The sequence below is a fragment of the Prionailurus viverrinus genome, chromosome A3, assembly GCF_022837055.1.
Source record: "Prionailurus viverrinus isolate Anna chromosome A3, UM_Priviv_1.0, whole genome shotgun sequence".
NCBI classification, from domain to species: Eukaryota; Metazoa; Chordata; class Mammalia; order Carnivora; family Felidae; genus Prionailurus; species Prionailurus viverrinus.
In genome coordinates, this window is record NC_062563.1 from 96,382,072 (window position 1) to 96,403,264 (window position 21,193).

Here is a 21,193-nt window from a genome sequence, read left to right on the forward strand (position 1 = left end):
GAAGAGTATATCTAGGAATCTCTAGAATGGTAATTTCTCTGGATCCTCAAAACACTATCTTGTTATCATTACATCGTATTACCAATTACTACAGAGACCCATATGATTCTGCAGAGACTTGAATACGGAACAAGAACTGACTCGCCAGTAAGACCATAAATAGATAAATTTGCAGGGGGCGCATGGGTGGTTCAGTCGGTTGAGCGTCCAGCTTCGGCTCAGGGCATGATCACACAATTTGTGAGTTTGAACCCCATATTGGGCTCTGCACTGACAGGTGCAGAGCTTGCTTTGGATTCATTCTCTCTCTCTCTCTCTCTGTCTCTCTCTCTCTCTCTCTCTCTCTCTCTGTCTTTCTCTCTCTGTCTCTCTGTCTGCCTTACCCCCATTCAAAACCCTCCCTCTCAAAATAAATAAACTTTAAAAGTAAATAAATTAATAATTAATTAATTTTCAGGGTATTTGACTAAAGGTTAGATAATGTAATAGACTTGACAAAGCTTTTGAAAACAGTTTTCTCTTAAAGGGTACATAATGCCATCCTTAAAGTTATGTAGAGCTTTTCATTCATGGGAATTTTGTTGCTGCTGTGGTTTTAAAAAGATAATGGTAATTCTCTTTGGTTTAATTGTTTTACTACAGCCATCAAAAAAAAAAAAAAAGAGAGATAAAACAAAGGAAAATTAAAAAAAAGAAACTATTACTGAAACTTCCAAACTTCCAAGTGAAAAAGAAGAGGTTTTGGATTTTTCATTTGTTTGTTTTGCTTTTACCTCTGTCTCTTGGAGTCATAAGAGATGTTTTCCTTATGATTTCAAACTGTGGGTTCCTTATTATCATATTTAACATACCAGTGCATGACAGAACAGAGATTACAAACACTATTATTTTCTAGTAGAACGTCTCTTTGACTTTGATACGAAAGTTACAATGTGGTGTAGAAAATATTGGTATATTGGTATATATTGGTATATATGTTGGTATGTTAGAAACTCTGAATTCTGGTAATTTATTTTAAATTTCTTTCTGAATTTAGTTTTTATCATCTCAATCATTTCCTATTCAGAAGTGTGCTTATGTGAGAGAGAAGCAAAAAAAAAAAAATGTATTTGAAGGCAAAAACAAACATCCTTGCTGTGTTTACTTAATTCATAAATGTCTGGAGAGGGAGGAAAACATGCTTGCATGAAGTTGAATATGGACATGTGTAAACCATCCTCAGAATATATTGTTTTTCAACAATTCAAATTTTTGTTTTGGAGAAAACCAATTTTAGAGACAAATCATGTTAGCTGTGTGTTGAAAAGAATCTCTCTGTCTTTTTGTTTGTTTGTTTGTTTGTTTGTATTCTACCCGTCAAGTGTGTTTCTGTGTGTTTCCGAATTTTTTAAAAAAACATTTTCCACGTCTCTAACATTGAATTTTCTAAATCAGAGATTATTTCTCTTCTGTTAATAGACCGGAAGAAAAGAAAAAGGAGATCCTCTAAACATTGCAATTGATAAGATGACCAAGAAAACAAGAGACCTAAGGAGACAGGTACTGTTTTTGTTCTTATTTTAAATGCATGGTACTTTTGTGGTGGTTTCCAAGAATGTCCTTTTTCAGGGCGCTTTCTGCTGGCATTCAGGTTGCTATTCTTTATAGCATCTACACATACACAAAAGCATTTCATGAACAAGGTAGTGTCTGCTGAGCGGACAGATGTGACAGCCTCAGGAGGTGTGGTGAAAACACCCTCTGAAGAGACAGCATGCTCACTGCCCAGAAACAGTCTTCCCAGGTAGAGACTTGATGAATTCACTATCTTCTACATCTGTTTTTCAGTTTTCCAGATCCAGATATGCAAAGAGCCAGGTTCTCATTTCTGCTGGTTCTTAGATATCACAACTCCAAAGCAGAATGCTAATGGTTAATGAAAAACACAACTCTTAATCTGATGGGCTAATTAAGATCTCTGACCCTGTGTATTCCATTTGGTGACACAAATCACCAGGGGAATGTTTGCTTATCAGATGGTTCAGAAGCAGGGAACCAAAGCAAGGAAAGCTAGTTGGATGATTTGAATGGCTAATGGTATCATTAGTCCGATGGGTCTATTTTTGGGTGTGAAAAAAATCTCTGGTCAGGGCCCCATTTCATCTTGTAAGTGCTATAGCAACACTAGTAACCCTATGGTCTTGTAACCCTTATTTTGTTTCCATGGTGAGCCCCACTTTCTTTGGTAGTGTTCTTTCTCTAGAAGACTTAAACCATCCATCAAGTTACAATGAAATCCCTATTTGATTTCTGCCTGAGAGGCATCCTGTGTCCTGCTGGTAGCTTTTGCATCTATCCATCTCATTCATTTAGTGTTGACTGTGTTCCTCAGCTAGAACCAACCAGTTCCCTGAGGCAACAACACTCTTACTTTCTGCATCTGGAACAGCTAGACCGGCCTGGCTGCATCCAGCAGTCCCTGCTATTATATGTCAAGTACAGAAAACATTAGCCAGGTGCCTAAGCAAAAATGACCAAGGAACATGTTGGAAGTAGTTTGAATGGGAGAGAGAAACCCCTTCTAATTACTATTGGGGAGCTTCTTCGCTCTCTTCAGGTTATCACCTGTAGGGATAAACATGCTTGAGCTAATGTTCTCCAGAAAAATCACAATTAGTTCTCGAATATGAAGACTCTAGTCTGTCCAACTAACAAGTCCTTGTGGGGAAGCATTTCCTTATTTTACCTTAAAATGAGAGAGAATAAAACATTGTCTTATACCAAATGGATATTGGCCAGATTTGTCTCTTTGCCCTCTTAGACCATTTCTCCATACAAATCCCCCATATGATATGAAATGATATGAGTAGTAGGAATTGGGACTGGAGTTAATGGAAAACACTGAATCAGGTGTCCAGAGCCCAGAGTTTTACTTCTAGCTCTGCCACTGAACTAGCTGTGTGAGTATGGATTTGCCATCTCTTGGTTGTCTTTTCTTATATATAAAAGTAGGGAGTCAGAATAGATCTGTAAGCTATCTATAAGCTGCATGAGATTGAATGAGTCCGAGGAAATCTGCATTTATTTCCTATGCCAGATGTCTAATGCTGGATAGTAACAGATTTTGAAGCATTAGGAGCATATCTCATCTAGGGCCTGCCTTTGATTGTCAATCAGGCAAAATATATGAACTGAGTCTTCTCACCTCCTCAATCTCTTGGTTTTAGTAGAGACCATTCTTTTACATTCAGGAGCGAGCACCCTCAGCTCTCTGAGCTCATGGACCTATCAGAAACTTTTTTTGTCTTATTAGGAAGGAGTGGGTAAAGCAATTTTTACCCTGGTGTTAATATTCTCAGAAAAGGATTTACTGGTTTTAACTGAGGGTAGTAGTGAAATTTGAAGGTGGAATTTATGGGAGAACTTGAAATGTTTTGGTGACAAGTTTCTTGGAGAGCTTCTTTTAGGACGGCAGTAGAAGGAGTATGTCATCCTTTGAAATCATTCTGTGTGCAAAAGAATTGTTTTTCTGTTCACCTTTCCAAAGATTGAGATGAATAAGGGTAAAGAAAATTGTCTCAGGATATTAAGATCCAAAAGTTATGGCATAGTTTCACACCAAACCCCTGAATTTGGTTCAAACATCTTTCCCTTTCCCAATTTGCCTTTCTAGATCTAAGGTGGTTCCCATCTGTCAGTTCTATCCCTATCCATATGTTGGGATATTTTTGACTTTCTTTCCATCTCTTCTGTTTCTCCATGTACACCTGTAGTGGTACAAAAGCAGAAGCCACCTAGCACTTATGCAAATGGGACGTGCAACTACTCTGATTAACATGTCTCAGGTAGACCTTTATCTTAGATTTGGATATCTAATTAATTGGATTAACAAGGTTTTATCTGAGTGCCTGATAGCAGCTAGCTAGTGTGACTGGTGAATGCTAGTGGTTCAAATGCATGTCTCCCTGTGGCTGAAACACTCTCTGTTATTTCCATTAGTGACAAGTCTTGTTAGAAGAGATTTTAAATGGGAACCCTCAATTATCCATGCCCACTTCCTTGTACACATGAAATCCTTTATATAATAATTAGGGCAATCAAATCACAATGGGAAAAACAAGTTGAAAGCAAAGAAAAACATTTTGAGTGACTTTCATTAAGTTTCCACCCTTTCAGTTTACTGTCTCTTCCTCATAGGTCTAAGATTGGTGACCCTGGAGTCTTACAAAGTTCTGCTCACCAAATTACAAAGAAATAAAGTCGATCATGATCATTATTTTGAACTTCCCTAATTAAAAAAAAAAGTAGACTTAAACTTGTAGATACTTGAAAAAAATCAAGAGTAATTGAATAAAAAGGATTTCTGCTTAAGTAGGATTTTCAAGTAAGTGGATCCCCTTCCTTTAGGCAGTATATCCCAAAGAAATGTGGAGTCATAAATTATGAAAAAGGTTGCAGGAACCCAAAGGTGTTATTTAAAATTGATTGGCCTAAAACCATCTTGCCAATGAAACCCATGAGAGTGGGCAGTGCTAGAGCAGAATCCTCTTAAGGGTATTTTGTTTGGAATTAAAAATGGATTTAGGGGACTATAACTGCCAGCTTCAAGCATTATGTTTTAATTTTAGAGCTTCAGGCACAGTATGCCCATGTCTGAGCTATTGTCCCTGCTGTGATTCTGGAATCAGACCATTATAAAAACAAAAAGTTTTGGCTGACTGTCTGCTTGGGTACCTAGTAGCCCACATGGTCTCCCCATTCCTTAGAGAGGACTCAGTCTGTGTCTGCCAGGGGCTCCTTGAAGTCCTCCTTCTATGTGCCACCTGTGAACTATTCTAGGCAGGGTCTCTCAGTTTTCTACAAGCTTGTAGGGAAGATGATCTATCCTGGTTATTATTTTGGTCCTGTTATTAGTCTTTTTTTTTTTCCAAGTTGATAAGCAAATCAGGACCCAAATGCTTCCCGATGAGAAGCTAATAAATAATAATCATAACAAGTCAGGGTGTTGCTAAACTTAGCAACTCTCTCATTCCCAAAACTAATCAAGGGCCTAATTCTTATCTCCTCACCCTTAATAGCCATCACAGTAATTCCTACAATGAGATTCAGGAGGTGCCAATTTGACAAAAGCATCAATTTTGCTGTTAGAATCAAAACACTTTCAACTAACAACAAACATCAGGTATAGAATGCTTTTACATTGGGATGAAGACTTAATAGAATAGATTATGTAATAGAGGATTTAAAAACAAGCAGAAAATGTCACTGGTGGTATGTTTAATGGTGTATCTGTCAAGACCCAGTCTCCAGAGAGAACTTAAACAAGAAATATGAGTAAAGGTGGGCAATGATCAGCAACTGCTTCTACATTCACTGCCTACAAAATAAAAATTTAGAGCCAACATGTATTCAGTTCACACAATGTGCCAGGCACTGTTCTAAGTTCTCTCCATAAATGGACCACATTTAACCCTCATACCAGCTCTATGAACTAGAAGAAACCTCATCATGCCCATTTTACAAATGAGGACATGAAGTAAAGTAGTACACCCATGGCCACGTGGAGTCTGGATACATAGAGGTTTTAGCAGGCAGTCTGGCTGGAGGGTCTTTGCTCATAACCCATCCCCCTCCTGCCCCTCCATAGAACCAGCATATGCAGTTGGGTTGCCCATATTCTAATCTCTTGTGGGGGTTGCAGTTGGGAAAGAAGGTTCACATAAATATGTAAAGGTGCTTTATGGTTTCCAACAGCACCTTTACTGCTTCAGGGTTTGGGATAGGTTACATGTACATACTGCAGACAGAACAAAACAATCTGTGGTGAATGTCAAGAATATGGTTCTTAGTTGTGTCATGATATTGTCGCTCAGGTTTCCAGCTGTTATGATTCATTGGGTCCTCTTTTGAAAAAAGTGCTATTATGTTTAGGTAGCTGGCTTCTCAAAGTGTGAATTATAGATTTTGCAAAACATTTACAGAAAAAAGGAATTTTAAAGCATTCAATTCTTTTTCTCACATCTGCTCATGATGGGGCCAATTATTTTTAGTCGTTGTAAGAAAACATTTTAAAATCATTTATCTGAAGACTTAAATCTGCTCTTCCTCATAAGGACAGGAGACTATATGGCTACAATAAAAATAAAAAATAAATAAATAAAATAACAAAATAAAATAAAATATTGATTTCCTCCAAATGGTGAAGTTTGTGTTCTTCACACTTTCAGAGCTATGTCAGAGCTAATAATCCCTAGAATTTGTTCCCAAGGTGAGATTGCCTTGCTGCTGTAGAAATATGGAGACAGGAAATGATCATATAGCGATTGGGATTTGAATATGGAACATAAACAACTCAGAGACAGCTGAACACAAATTGCATCAGAAGCACCAAAGATCAGAATCAAAATGGCAAGGAGGAGGACAGAGGTGGCAGAGGGCTCAAGAGCACTATCAAAGGCCATCCTTTGGACATACTTCTTGAAGATGGGTTATATATTCAAGCTACCTCTATCATGGGAAAATCCTTATATGATAGCCCTGAATGTCAGAGCACCACATACTTATTTATCTCCTGGAAAATACTCATTAGGAAAAGTTTAAAGTACATTATTTCATCAGTTGGAAACATTTCTTAAAATATTACTCTGGGAAAGCTCTTCCTTCATGAAGACAATGTTCAAGTCATAAAGCAATTTAATTTATTCCTCTAAGCCAGAATATAGTTGATTATTCACACATTAACACAGCCTTATGTGGACACCAACCAAGCTTGACCTCTCCCTCACTAGCAAGTCTAGATCATAGAAAGAATCCAGTAGCTTGACCAACATTGAATAATCCCAAAACGCACTATACTGAGCGGAGGGATCTATAACCTATGTTTAAATAGGGAAATGCTCAATTAAGTGGAAACTCAGCTACTGATTTGTTCCCTTCTGCTAATTTCTCTAGGCCCTGGACTTCAAGGAAAAGTGGGAAAGGGAAGGATAAATAGCAACGATTGAGTCCCAAAACACATTCAAGATAATATCTGCATTTGGTCCAGTCTCTGACATCTTCTCTTCTACGCAACAAGAATGACATTAAAAGTCTTGACCCGAGGGGCTCCAGGGCACCTCAGTCAGTTGAGCATCTACTCTTGATTTCAGCTCAGGTCATGATCTCACGGTTCGTGTGGGGCTGTGTGCTAATAGTGTGGAGCCTGCTCCAGATTCTCTGTCTCCTTCTCTCTGCCCCTCCCCTGCTCTCTCTCTTTCAGAAAAATAAAACAAACAAACAAAAAAAGAATCTTGATCCTGACACTGGACAATCTACTATAGGATTATAATAAAATTCTATCAAATTGTTTAGGATGGAATTCCTCAGCAGGAAAATTTGGACGATTTTCAATAATGATGATTTAAACAGCAAGGGTTTTTTTTTTGTTGTTGCTGTTGTTGTTTTGTTTGTTTTTTTGTTTGTTTGTTTTTTGGTCAGAATGTCATTTTAGCTTACCAGAACATTCATTTCAGAACACTCATCTCAATTAAATGAAGTTGGCCTATATTCATTGTTGGAGAATATGTTTAGGCTGGGGTTTCTTATCCAAAACTGTCACTGAAAGGAAGATAATTTTAAAGTGTGTTGCACAAGAGTTTGCCACTATGGCCTGAAATTGAAGGGTTTCTAGAGCTGATGATAGCAGCTAATCGCCTTGATTCTAACTGGACTGAACTTGAATCTATCTAATTCTAACATTGTAGCCAGTTTGTGGTCAAACATATCTGTTCTATTTGACCCCTCCCTGCTGAGGTTATTTTTTATTACCTGAAATGGCTTTTGGTATCAGTTTTCCCAGGGGAAATTTCCATCAGGACAGCTGATATTTCTTTATCTCCCCATTTCCCAAGGAGGCTGGATACATATGAAATTTAGAAAGTGAGTCATCTTCCTACAGCCTCTGCCTTTCCTGCTGTCACCACTAGCCCTGGTAGCAGCCCATTTGCCCCAGGATCTCATCACATTGTGCCTTCCTGGCTCCCACAAATGTCACTAATGATGGCTGGGGGAATTCATCAGTCCTCTTTGCATGGGTGGAAAATTGTGAAGAGGTTGTGCTTATAATGACCATCTATTTAATTTATATGCCCTTGACCAGTCTTTGTCCTTCTTGGCTGAATGAAGTTTCCAGGATACCTGAAAGCCAAATCCTCACCCCAACCCAACCCTACACAATTGTGTGTTTCCCACTTTGATCAACTTTCCAAGAGGATTACAGCCCTGTACAGCTCCTCCCATTGTCATTCCTTAAATCCTCATCAGTCGTTCAGTCCAGTGGATTCCAACTCCTACATAATGTCTAGTCCATTCCTTCCTATCCACTCCCATTGGCACTGCTTAATTCATTTTTATAAAAATGATGGTCACATCCACTGATACTCACAACCACTCTCCCCTACCCCAGCCTCACTGGCTTCAGCTCACTCTGGCTTCAGCAGTTTAAGTCAGCATTCACACATCCTCATGCTTTTACACTGGCTTCTGCCTGGAATGCTCTATCTTCCTCTTCTTCCCCCCCTCCCCCCAAAGAAAATTCACATTTTTTTTTTCTGAATGCTCCCTCTCCCTCTTTTTTTTTTTTTCCAGTAAAATTCACAATTTTTCCTACAAGGCTTAGCTTAAATGTCACCTTATCATCACAACCTTATCTAATTCCTATAAACAGGGTTTATCCAGTAGGCTCCTGGAGCATTTTAAAATACTCTTATTATGATACTTTTTATAGTAGATTTAAGTTGTTTATGTGACTTTGCCTATTTCCAAGTGTTATTATTTTTTTTTGACTCTTCAGGACATATCCTAAGGGCCAAAATAAAGTCAGCTTACACTGCACAGGGTTGAAAGAAGGAAGAATCCCCTCTATGTAGCCATGGCACCCAACAAACATCACAGTCATCAACTTCCCTCCATTCTACACTCTCATGTCTCTGGTTCCATTGTTTTAAGAACTAGATTTGTTTAAAAGTCCACTTACACTGTGATAATAATGGGTATTTCCAGTTTAAGAGAGAACTTCTATGCCTCAACCCACAAGTTTCCTGTCGCTGGGCTGGCTTTAGAAAAGCCAGCTCAAGAACCTTCTGAAATGCAAATATACAGCTCCATCTTGGAAGATTCTAATTTCATGTACATATGGTGGCACGTTACACTCTGTGTAGTAAGCTTTCCAGACAACCTGTGATGTTCTAGCAGGTTTGATTTCCTCCACCTTTGTTTCTGAGAGTGGGGATACTCAGACCTCATTGAAGTCTGTTGGGCGTGTGTCTGAGGACTGTGAAACCCTCCAACTTCTCTCTAATCCTCTGCTAGAGCCTCTGCTAGACCTCCCCACTTCACGGATACAATATCTGTTTAGAGGGAAGGAGAATCCATGCTTGATCCCTCTTTCCCCATGGACCAAGATTAGAACTGGCTGATCTGATTGCTCACTGTGCTGTGCGCGGGGTCAAGACAAAGGTGAGGCAAATGAGGCAGTACCTTAGGTAGAAAATTTTAGGGAACTCCAAAAATCTCAGTAACCAAGATAAATAATATTCTTACACAGTATTTTAGGAAATAGAAATTAATGCCAGAAAATCCACGATGAGCAAATTATAAACATTGTAAATAAAGGTAGGATCAGTAACAGAAGCTGGAAAAAACCAGCAGTACTGATCCTGTCTTTATTTACAGTGCTGCTATTTTGTTTATGATGGGTGAGTCTTTCCTTAGTCTTGGCTCTGCACCAGAGTTTCTATCTATTAAAGTCTTTACTGCACCTACTATATGAGAAAATTCTCCCCAAAAGTCTCAATGTCAGTTGGTTTTCTTTTTTTCCCCTACATTAGTGGCAAAAGGGCTGACTTTTAAATTTTATGAGATGACACCTTGGACTCCAGATTTGAAGACCTGTTTGAATTGTGGTGTCTTTTAGGTTGTCTTGCTCCAAATGCATTTCTTCTCAATATTTATCACAGTGACATGGGCTTTTTATGGCACTCTGAAGTGCTTCAGAGAAAATGGAGAGCATTTTAATACTGCTGATTTACTCTTTCAGGTCTACAGTAATTTCCTTACTGCCTAATTATAAGGCTCAGTTTAATTTACTCTACACATAATGTTTACTGATGCACATATGGTGCCACATTTCAGGAGACTGTACCCAGAACAGGTATTTTTGTCAGGCTTGGAGCATGGAAATTTTCCTTCATTTACAGAAAAAAAAAGGCTAAGAAATTAATTGTCTCAACAGAAAATGTCCCCCACAGACAGAGACAGAGAGAGAGAGACAGAGAGAGAAATCACATCTACCTTTATGAAAAAAGTAGTCTCTTTAAATGCTTATTTTAAAAGCTGAATAATGATTATGTATCACATATGTACAAAGATTTGTAGTTACCCACAAAATTGGGAGGTAGGGATTGGGAAAAAGGAGAGACAGGAAAGAAAAGCAGTAACATCTTCTGGGCTCATTTCTCAACTATCTCTGAAAAAGGAAATATGGATTCAGAGACTCTTAAAGGTAAAAGGGTTTTTCCTAGGGCAAAAAATTCTTTATTTGGCCTCCTTAAGACCCCTCCATCAGCTTCCAATTTAGAGATGGGAACTTATCCCTTAACCTAGCAATTTTAGTTGTTAGAAATTGAGTTAAGATCAGTGATTTTGTAATTATCATTAATGTTGTGTGTGTGTGTGTGTGTGTGTGTGTGTGTGTGTGTGTGTGCTTTTGTTTTTTTTTGTTTTTTTTCCAAAATGGATGGTGTTTGTTTGCTTTTATCTTGCCTACGTTTGGGGCCCAGATAAAAGCTTCAGTAAAGAAGTCTATTTAGCGTTCTAAAGACCCACACAGAATGACTATTATTGCACATGAATCCCTGGCTTCCCAATCAGGCTTGTCTTCCCATAGCTCTAAGTGCTAAGAATGGATACACTTAGGGACTGAGTAGCTAATGCTGTCTTGTCACTGACATACCTGAAATTACCAACTCTCTTGGGACCCATTCCTCCCATTTGTACTGGTTATGTGCAAAGGCCAGAAAAGCAGACTTGCCCACTGAAAATGTGTGATATTTGTTTAGTGGCTATTCTTTTCTTAATACTACTTTATCTACTATCCCTACAACAGTTCTTTGGAGGGGGCATTACTGTCAAAGGATTTTTTTTTTCCAGAGTAAACTATTGAAATCCCAGCAATAAAATTAAATTTCTTACTGGTACAGAACTCTTACTTTAGAAAATCCAAGTGGGCCAACTCTGAAGCATTTCCTTTTAATGACTGTAGTTGTCAAAGTAGATACAATTTCATCTTAGTTTTTAGCTTTTATTAAAATTTCCTTAATAGGATGAATGTCAGTAAATAGTAACTAGTCATGAATTTTGAGATTTTCAGTAATAATCATAATAATAGGCTTCCTAATATAATCACCACTTTTTTTTCCCTTTAACCATCCATATCTGTGTCCAGCCCAATGCAAGAACCTGAACCATGAATGAGATTCTGATAATTATTTTTCTAATTAATTATAAGGAAGGGAAGAAAGTAAAGGACTTTCACTTTTTCTAGGGGATATCTGATTAAATGCAGATCAGGAGACAGGCAGATCTGCCTGGTATATTCAGTGGGAAACAATTGAATGGATTAAGTCCTGGTGTTCCAAGATTAAAGGAGAACCATTTGTTCTGAGGACTTGGGTGTTAGGAAGAGATTTTCCATCTGACCCAACCATACGTGTTTGGCAAAAGTTTGTATGAATAACCACTCTTAGTCCCTCCTTTCCCATTCCACAGTTCCCCAGTTTGTCACTGAGTATACCAATCCTGTTAACTATTAAGGGTGGGACTTCTATATTTTTATTTGATTCTTTCAATTTCAGCAAGGATTAGACTACCTTAAATAGCTGTACTCTAAATTGCAACAGGTGTAAAGGGGGTGACTAAAAAGCTGTAAAGCACCTTTGGTCATGGGCAAGGTGGGAGGTCTGGGTGGTTGAGCAGGGAGAGGGAGGGCACAGAGTTGCAGGGGCAGGAAGAAGTCATCACTAATGAAGCATGCCTGACTGAGAAGATTTCTCTCAGCCCCTCCTTCGAAATCCTCAGGCTTAGATCAATGTGGCCCTGAGGCTGTATCCATAGTTGCCATAATAACTAGTTGAAAGTGGATCACTTGTGACTGATCAGGTAGTCATTGTGTCTATATATCACCATAGCAACCTGCTTGCCTGGTGCTCTTTGGGTGAATTCTCTGTGTGTTTAGCCAGTCTGTGGAAGTACCCTCAGTGGGGTTTTTTGGCGTTTTTTTTTTTTGTTTGTTTTGTTTTTTGTTTTTTGTGTTTTTTTTTGCCAGATTAGGAAGAAATATCAGAATTTGGAGTTTAGTTCACTATACAGCACCTATGTCAAGCAGGTCAGGCAACCCAACCAGATACCCTCCTAAGTCACAAAATTTGGGGGAAAAGCCAATAACTTCTAAGCTTACATGTAACCTTTCCTTGTCTCAAAGCTTCTGCTAGAAAAGTAATTGCTTAGAGACCATTTGAATAACCTATGTCTTCTAGCAGAGTGTGAGGCAAAGGGAGAAAAACAGTTGACTTGGTCAAATAATACCAGTCATACTGGCCATTTGGGGGCTCTTTGAGACCATCTCTGGTCTCCTCTGTTTCTTAAGCAGGTGGGTCCAGCAAATGCTCATTCATAGGTAAGCAGTGGGTGAATGGAGCCTGAAGTAGCCAGGGAATTACAGTAGCAGTGCAACAGAATGACATGGTCAGAGTGGGATGCTGTAAGACTGAAATCCATTGACGAAACCATCTAGAACAGGTCTCTGCAAACTACTACCTGTGGCCCAAATCTGGCCCTCTGTCTGTTTATGTAAATAAAGATGTATTTTCAGCTCTTTTGTTGCAAAGGCAGTGTTGAGTAATGCCAAAGAAGAGATCAACTGCCTGCAAAGACTAAAATATATACTACCTGTCCCTTCACAGGAAAAGCAGGCCAAACTTTGCGTACGTCTACTTGAGATAAAACAAATGTGGTGTGAGAGCACAGATTTCCCTGAAAACTCAAGGGGCCTTAAATCCAACTCAGTCTCCTGCCTTTCCCTGAAACATCTTTAGCACCAGTGTCATTTTATAGGATTTCCACACACTTGGAAATGTGGAGGAATCATTGGGCCTCTGTCTGAAATGAAGTCCCTCTAGGGAAAAATTCAGCAGCTGTTGGAAATGCAATGCTGTGCAATAGTTAAAGACAAGAAGCAAAGAAGTATAGCATATGGTGGCAGAACTCTGGAGAGCGAAGTTAGCTCAGAGGCACACAGTTAGCTATAATTGGAATAGAGCAGAAGAGCATGGTGAGTGGTTTTCCGTTTTAGAAAATGTCATGAGCTCTTTAATGACCACAAATGGTCAGAGGTTCATTTATAAGTAACATCTGAACCAACAAGTAAGGGCCCATCATTCCCCTTCCTTTACCCAACAGCGTCTTATTTCCCTTGTCTCCCATCCTCAAGTGAACTGAAGTGGCACTCATGTGATACCCGGAGTGGAAAATGGTGAGTTTTGTCCTGGCTCCTCCCAGGGGCTCTTGTATTTACAATGGGGGATCTTCTGAGACCCACAGGACTTGTGCTGTAAGGTGGAATGTCAGGAAATTTGGACGTGTAGGGCCAGATGATCCTACCTGGTACAACTCGTACTACACTGTGGCAGATATGTAGGACTGACCCCGCCAGAGAGAAATACGGTTTTGGAGAGTTGTTCTCTGTATCTTCCTTGAAACTCTTTAACCGCATGTCTTTTATAGGCTTCTGCTATTAACCTGCCATCAAATCCATCCATTCAGTGATTGTTTTTCCAAATTGCCTATGCAGTTGTGGGGGATAGAATGTTTTGAGTAGCATTTTATATGCCTGCTAAGGGTCCTTGATGGATGAACTTATCTGATGCAACTTTTGACTTTCTCACAGTAGATTCAAACAGGTTACACCCATTCAATGCCAGCTAATCAGTGACAGATATTAGATACTCAGAATGAAATGTTCAGGTATGTAAATTTAGATCCCCTTTTGTGGTAAACAGTGCTGGAAGGGATATAATACTGGAAGGTGAGTGGTTGACTAGATGTGGGAGTGAAGGACAGAAAACAAGATGACCTTTGTCCAATTGGGATTTGTGAATTTGAATAGCCAGATTTATAAACACATGGACCTTAAGTAAAAAAGCACTCATCTTGGAATCAGAAGACCTGATTCTGGCATTTTCTGGGTACAACCAGTAGACCGTTCTCTTTCCTTATCTATACAACAAATAAAATGATATTCTCCCTATAAACCATATCTCTCACCCCCACCATGACTTTGTAAAGAGGATCACATGAAATAATGTCTAGGAAAGTTCTCTGCAAACTGTAAAAACAAACATGTGCAAGATTATTATTAAAGGTAATAAGCAGCCAGAAACTGAGTAGACTTTCCAAACATGCAGGAAAATCATTCTGCTTTTCAGTTCGGGTTAAGGGATCTGAGCAAAGTAGTTATACGAGAAATGCCTTTTCCACCTTCAACTATGCTACCTAAAATTCCACCTTTTTGAAAAATGCCAAATATTCTGAGCTAACAAAGTGGGTGTTTGAAAGTATGTCTGTCCTGATGGAGGGGAGAAGAAACCCTGAAAGAACCATTAAGTGACAAAAAATCTTAAGTAATATGATGTGAAGGAAATGTAACAAATTTGGACTCTTAAAGAGTGTTTCTTAGGCCAGGCTCCAACATATTTAATAGGAGGAACTCATGATTACCTCTAAGCAGCATCATTTATGAAGCCAGTCAGGTATGTGTATGGTCAAGTTATCATTATAGCATTATTAGTAAATGGAAATTGAGACAGTAGAGAAGTTTTCAGCAGTGAGAGTGGATGGCTTGTCTTGCTTTTGTCTGGGTCCCTGGCCAAACATAGTGCTTGGTAAACCAGAATTCCTCAAATGCTGGTAGAATGAATAAATGAGTTAACACCAATTACTGAGTAGAGAGATTAGAATAAAGTAAGAAAGAGATAAAGCATATTTTTACCCTCTGTGAACTTATTATTCTTAAAACAGTATTTCTGGTGCCTTGAGCTAATTACATTACTATCTACCCCATTGTATTTTTGTGCATTTACTCTGATTTTTTTTCCCTTTGGCATAACATTTAAATACCTTTAATAATAGTGTAGCATTTGTGTAGATTTTGCTTTATGGATCCTTTTCTCCCCTCCTTTGAGATCAGAAATTTTCTCATCCTTTTTGAGATTTGAAATGCACAATTGAAGACAAATAATCAAGGGATTTTATTAATTTTTCAAAAATAAACATCTAGAGCCAAGAATATGCATTGAGAAAGGATAGTCTCATCAATAAAGGATTGTTTCCAGTGTTAGAAAAACTGGACACCCACATGCAGAAGAATGAAATTAGACTTATAACTTATACCATATACAAAAACCAACTCGAAATGAAGTAAAGACTTGAATGAGACCTGAAATCACTAAACTCCTAGAAGAAAAAAAAGGGGGGGGGGTAAGCTCTTTGACATTAGTTTTGGCAATGTTTCCTTACATAAAACACCAAAAGCAAAGGCAGAAAAAGCAAAAATTAAAAAAATAAAAAGTGGGACTATATCAAACTAAATAGCTCTACACAGCAAAGAAAACCATCAACAAAATTAAGAGGCAACTACTGACTGGGAGAAAATATTTGCAAAACATATATCTAATAATGAGTTAATAACCAAAATGTATAAAGAAACACATACAACTAAATAGCACACAAATTTTATTTTAAATGGGCAGAGAACCTGAATAGTAATTTTCCCAAAGAAAACATTTAAATGACCATAAGTATATGAAAAAGCGCTCAGCATAACTAATCATCAGGGAAATGCAAATAAAAACCAAAATAAGATATTACCTCATACCTATTAGAATGACTGTCACTAATAAGACATGAGATAACAAATATTGGTGAGGACATGGAGAAAGGGCAACCCTTGTACACTGTTTGTGGGAATGTAATATTGGTGTGCCCACTTTGGAAACCAGTATGGAGCTTCCTCAAAAAATTAAAGACAGAATCGCCATAAGATCCAGTAATTTCACTTCTGAGTATACAATTGACCCTTGAGCAACATGAGTTTGAACTGCACAGGTCCACTTATATGTGAATTTTTTGTTTTGATAATACATTATAGTATGATACTATAAATGTGTTTTCCTTATGATTTTCTTAATAACATTTTCTTTTTTCTGGCTTCATTGTGAGAATACAGAATATAATGCATATAACATACAAAATATGTGTTAACCAACTATTTATAGTATTAGTAAAGCCTCTGGTTAATAGTAGGCTATTAGTGGTTAAGTTTTGAGTGAGTCAAAAGTTACATGTGGAATTTTTAAGTTTTTATTTTAATACCAATTAGTTAACATACAGTGTTATTTTAGTTTCAGGTGTACAATATAGTAACTCAACACTTCCATACATCACCCTCTGCTCATCATGACAAGAACCCTCCTTAATCCCCATCATCTATTTAATCCATCCCTCTACCCACCTCCCCTCTGGTAACCATCAGTTTGTTTTCTGTAGTTAAGAGTCTGTTTTTTGATATGCCTCTTTCTCTCTCTCTCTTTTTGCCCCATTTGCTCATTTGCTTTGTTTCTTAGATTCACATATGAGTGAAATCATATTGTATTTATCTTTCTCTGACTAACTTATTTCACTTAGCATTATACTCGCTACCTTTATCCGTGTTGTTGCACGTGGGAAGATTTCATTCTTTTTATGGCTGAGCAATATTTCACTGAAAAGTTAAATGTGGATTTTGACTGCCTGGAATGTTAGCGCACTTAACCTCCCCTCCCACTTCACCCCTGTTGTTCAAGGGTCAACTGTATATCCTAAGGAAATGCAAACAGGACATTGAAGAGATAACTGCATTCCCATGTTCACTGCAGCATTATTCATAGTAGCCAGGATGTGGAAACAACCTCAGTGTTTATCAGTAGATGAACTGGGAAAGGTATAGAAACAAAGAAATATTATTCAGCCATGAGAAAAAAGGCAATCCTGCCCTTTATAACACGGATGGGCTTTGAGAGCATTATGCTAAATGAAATAAGCTGAACAGAGAAAGACAAATACCTCATGTTATTAATTATATGTGGAACCTTAAAAAAAAAGTGTAACTCATAAAAGCAAAGTAGAAAAGTGGTTGCCAGGGGTTTGGGGGTAGGGGAAATTGGGAAGGATTGGTAAAAGGGTATAAGTGTTCGCTATAAGGTGAATAAGGTCTGAGGATCTAATGTAAAACATGACTATAGTTGATAACACTATATTGTAAGATTAAAATTTGCTGAGAGTAGAATTTTTTCTCACATACACACAAAAAAAGAGTATATGCAGTAATTGGTATATTAATAAATTAGATGGGGTAGGATCCTTTCACAATGTTTATGCATATCAAATAACCATGATGTATACTTTATAATTTTTTAAATGTTTATTTATTTATTTATTTATTTATTTATTTATTTAATATTTATTTTTGAGAGATAGAGACAGAGCATAAGCAGGGAAGGTGCAGAGAAAGAAGGAGATGCAGAATCCGAAGCAGGCTCCATGCTCTGAGCTGTCAGCACAGAGCCAGACATGTGGCTGGAACTCACAAACTGTGAGATCATGACCTGAGCTGAAGTCGGACACAGTCAACTGAGCCACTCAGACACCACTAAATGTTAATTTATTTTAGAGAGGGAGAGAGAGAGAGAGAGAGAGAGAGAAAAGGGAAGAGAGAGGGGAACAGAGGATCTGAAGCGGGCTCTGTGCTGACAGCAGAGAGCTTGATGTGGGGCTTGAACTGGGACATCTCACGAACCATGAGATCACGACCTGAGCCAAAGTCAGATGCTTAACTGAGTCACCTAGTCACTCCAACTTTATTATTTTTTCTTAAAGTTGATTTATTTATTTTGAGAGCAAGAGAGAAAGCACGAGTGTGCATGTACATGTATGCACAAGTGGGGGAGGGGTCAAGATGCAGAGCCTGAAGCAGGGCTCCTTCCCACAAACTGCGAGATCATGACCTGAGCCAAAATCAAGAGTCCCTCGCTTAACAGACTGAGCCACTCAGGCACCCCATGATGTACACTTTAAATATCTTACAATTTTATTTGTTAGCTATACTTCAATAAAGCTGAAAAAAAAAGAATTCGTGTCTATCCATTAAAAAGAATCACAGAGATAGCCTCTCATTGGAAATTAAAATTGAATATGTAGTCTTCAAAATCTCATCTGAGTTTAAGTTTCTATGATTCTCATTGGCTGTGGAGAGCCATTTTTTTCTGGTTCTGTCTTTTTCAGGGACTCTTTCATATTCATCAAATGGTTGTGGGTTTTTAGACTTTGTGCAAAACACTTTGCAGTATCTATTTGAAGGTGGCTCAATATACATCATACACTCCTCATATCCCACCCCGTAGGCAGACAATTTCTGGTCATTTGAGACAGTCAATTTTTCCTTTTAAGTTTGTGAGTTACACTGTGTCTATCTTCTCATCGCTTTGTCCTCCCATGAAATAAGGAAGTAGATTGTTAGATTAGGGACCATCCATTGCCTGCATTCCTTTTGGTTTGCTGAGGAAAATGCAGTTATTTACATTGATGAATAGCCGTAATTGGGTAAAATAGACTGGTAGTGCTGAGCTAATACCTTTAAATGTCTTGTCTTATGCAATTAATATTCCCTTGTCACACATACATTTAAACAGTTGGAAGAAAGCCTTGTGTTCTTGACTCCTGTCAGACTTAACAAATGATTTTGTCAAGTCATTCCTTTCTGCCCTGGTTGATTGATAGCTAAATTTTGGTCTTCTAGCTTATGTAAAAAGTGTTAACTATGCCTTTCAGCTTGTAGGCAAGGGCATTTAGACCATTCTAATAGTCAATTTACAGAAGAATTACATTGCCTGTTTACTGGAGGGGTCAAAAAATGTGCCCCTGTTCATCAGGGACACAAATCACAGGGCCCATGAGCTAATGAAGGCAGTATTTATGAGTCCCTGCATTTGCTGGATGATACCAAGTTCAAGGTGCCCCTGGTCGTGACTGCTGAGGTCTCTGGCTCACAGTTTTGGGTGTGCCTGTGCTCATGGACTATGTAATAGGTAGATATATTTAATATGAATAGGGTTCGATTCTAAAAGTCTTAAGAATGGGAATAAAAACTATCATGCTAGATTGTGACAGTACTAAATTTTATCTGAAGGTTTCAGAGATCTCTCTATAATAAGGCAGATCCCTGCTAACCTCTGCTGCCACCTGGCTTATAGATGTGTATAACATACCATGATTACCATCTCAAAGTATGTGAAGTAGATCCCAATCATTTCTGGGAGGAGTCTCACTTCCCTTGTCTTGAGCCTGTGTTGAGAATCTCCCAGTGTACCATTTTAAAACACTTTGACCAAGTTTTGATAAGATAGTTACATAAGACCAAGTAGAACCCATCAATATGTTTTTGAAATAGATACATCTTGAACCATGAGTCCTCCATTTTTTTTTTTTTTACAGACTACTAAAGCCCCAGGAAGTCACAGAGTCTCATAGTGAGTATCCAGCAGGTCCCTTTCAGCTCCTGGAGTGGGGATTCATTAGGACTCAGCATCACATCTGCCTCTGGAGGGACCACTGATTCCCTCTTGTGGTGTCCATCTGCCACTGGGTCTGTTCTTCCATTCTCTCCACTGTGGTTTTCTTCTTTGTGCTCTTATTATCTTTGGCAAAGCTTCCAGAAGTCTTTATGCACTTCACTAATTAATCACTAAGCTGGAACACATATGTGCCTGCAATTTTGTACACTAACATCCTATATACCATTACTTTTGGTTGATAATGTATGCAAAGCTGGCATAATGTAGATATATGAAAGGTTGTGTATATTCATTTATCTCATGGACTCTGAGGCCAGTCTGGGTTCAAATTCTGCCACTGCCACTTATTTATTAGCATGTGAGTGTGGGCAACTGACTGAATTCTATTGCCTCAATTTCCTCACCTATAAAATGGAGAAAATAGTAGCCAGCTCTTTTCAGAGAAATAAACAAGTTCTTCTAAGCGTTCAGAAGAGGCTCTGGCACAAAGTAAGCATTAAGTAAAGTTTGTTATTATGAAATATTAACTTCCCCCAATCCTTTACTGCTCTCCTACTCACCACTTTTCCTCCCTGCCCCACTGTGCAGTCTATTTCTGCCTCCTCTGTACCACCTCCAGAGGTGCCTTCTGCCACCTCAACTTTGCTTCCTTGTTGGTTGTTTCCATAACATTTGTTTCAAGGCGGGCTGTGTACCTGCTGGACTGAGGCCCCCTGGGGATCCACAATAATCCCAGGACTCCCTTGGATCCTAGAGCAACATTTCACTGCTTCTTCCACTAAAAGCAATTGCCCTTGCCTATTGTGGAGAGGGAGAAGGAGACTTTAACTTTGTGTGCCCTGGGCAGAAAATGGAACCAACAGGAGTCAAGCCCAACCAAGGATGAGGACCAACCAACCTTTCCTTATCTAAGTCTCTATGACTTTTCTCTTAAGTACAGCTTTTGAACTGAGGGATTTGTTAAATCTATACAAATAAGAAATTGCAGCTGTGATATTTTTAAGCACAGCCCATGGCTGCATAATGGAACATGCAGAGCAGACTACTTTTAATTTAGTGATTTTGGTAAAATAACTGAATTGGAATGATCTGATTGATCAGAAATTTATTTTGATGATGTCTCCCCCAAAAGATGATTAAATGGCCACAAAAACTTATTCTAATTAAATATGTATATTATCTTATCAGTTATCTATTGTCAAAATAGTTCAATATAACATCTCAGTGGCACCCAGTAATAGTATGTGTTTCTCACTAGTTTGGAATGGTGACCTTGGTTGGGCCTTCTCATGTGTCTGGGCTCAGTTGCTCTTGATTGACCTAAGATGGCGTTCATGGAGATGACTGAGGTGACTCAGTTCTATTCAACACTTTTGTTTTCATTGTTGGGAGATAAGTGGTCTAGCCCAGGCATGTCCTTCTCAAGGAAATGACAGAGAATAAGACCAAGCAAGCCTGGTGGCGAATGGGCCTTTCAAGCCCCCACATGCATCATGCTGGCCAACATCTGTTGG

General features: G+C 38.5%; 1 protein-coding gene across 5 annotated transcripts in view; it reads left to right on the plus strand.

Annotated features, from left to right (window-relative positions):
• CTNNA2 (catenin alpha 2) overlaps window positions 1–21,193 on the plus strand; it is a 1,116,199-nt gene that overhangs the window by 842,509 nt on the left and 252,497 nt on the right. For all 5 annotated transcript variants that reach the window (XM_047854186.1, XM_047854187.1, XM_047854188.1 and 2 more), the window contains exon 8: window positions 1,459–1,539. In XM_047854186.1, coding sequence (XP_047710142.1) covers window positions 1,459–1,539 — 81 coding nt within the window. The remainder of the gene's footprint in view (window positions 1–1,458; window positions 1,540–21,193) is intronic.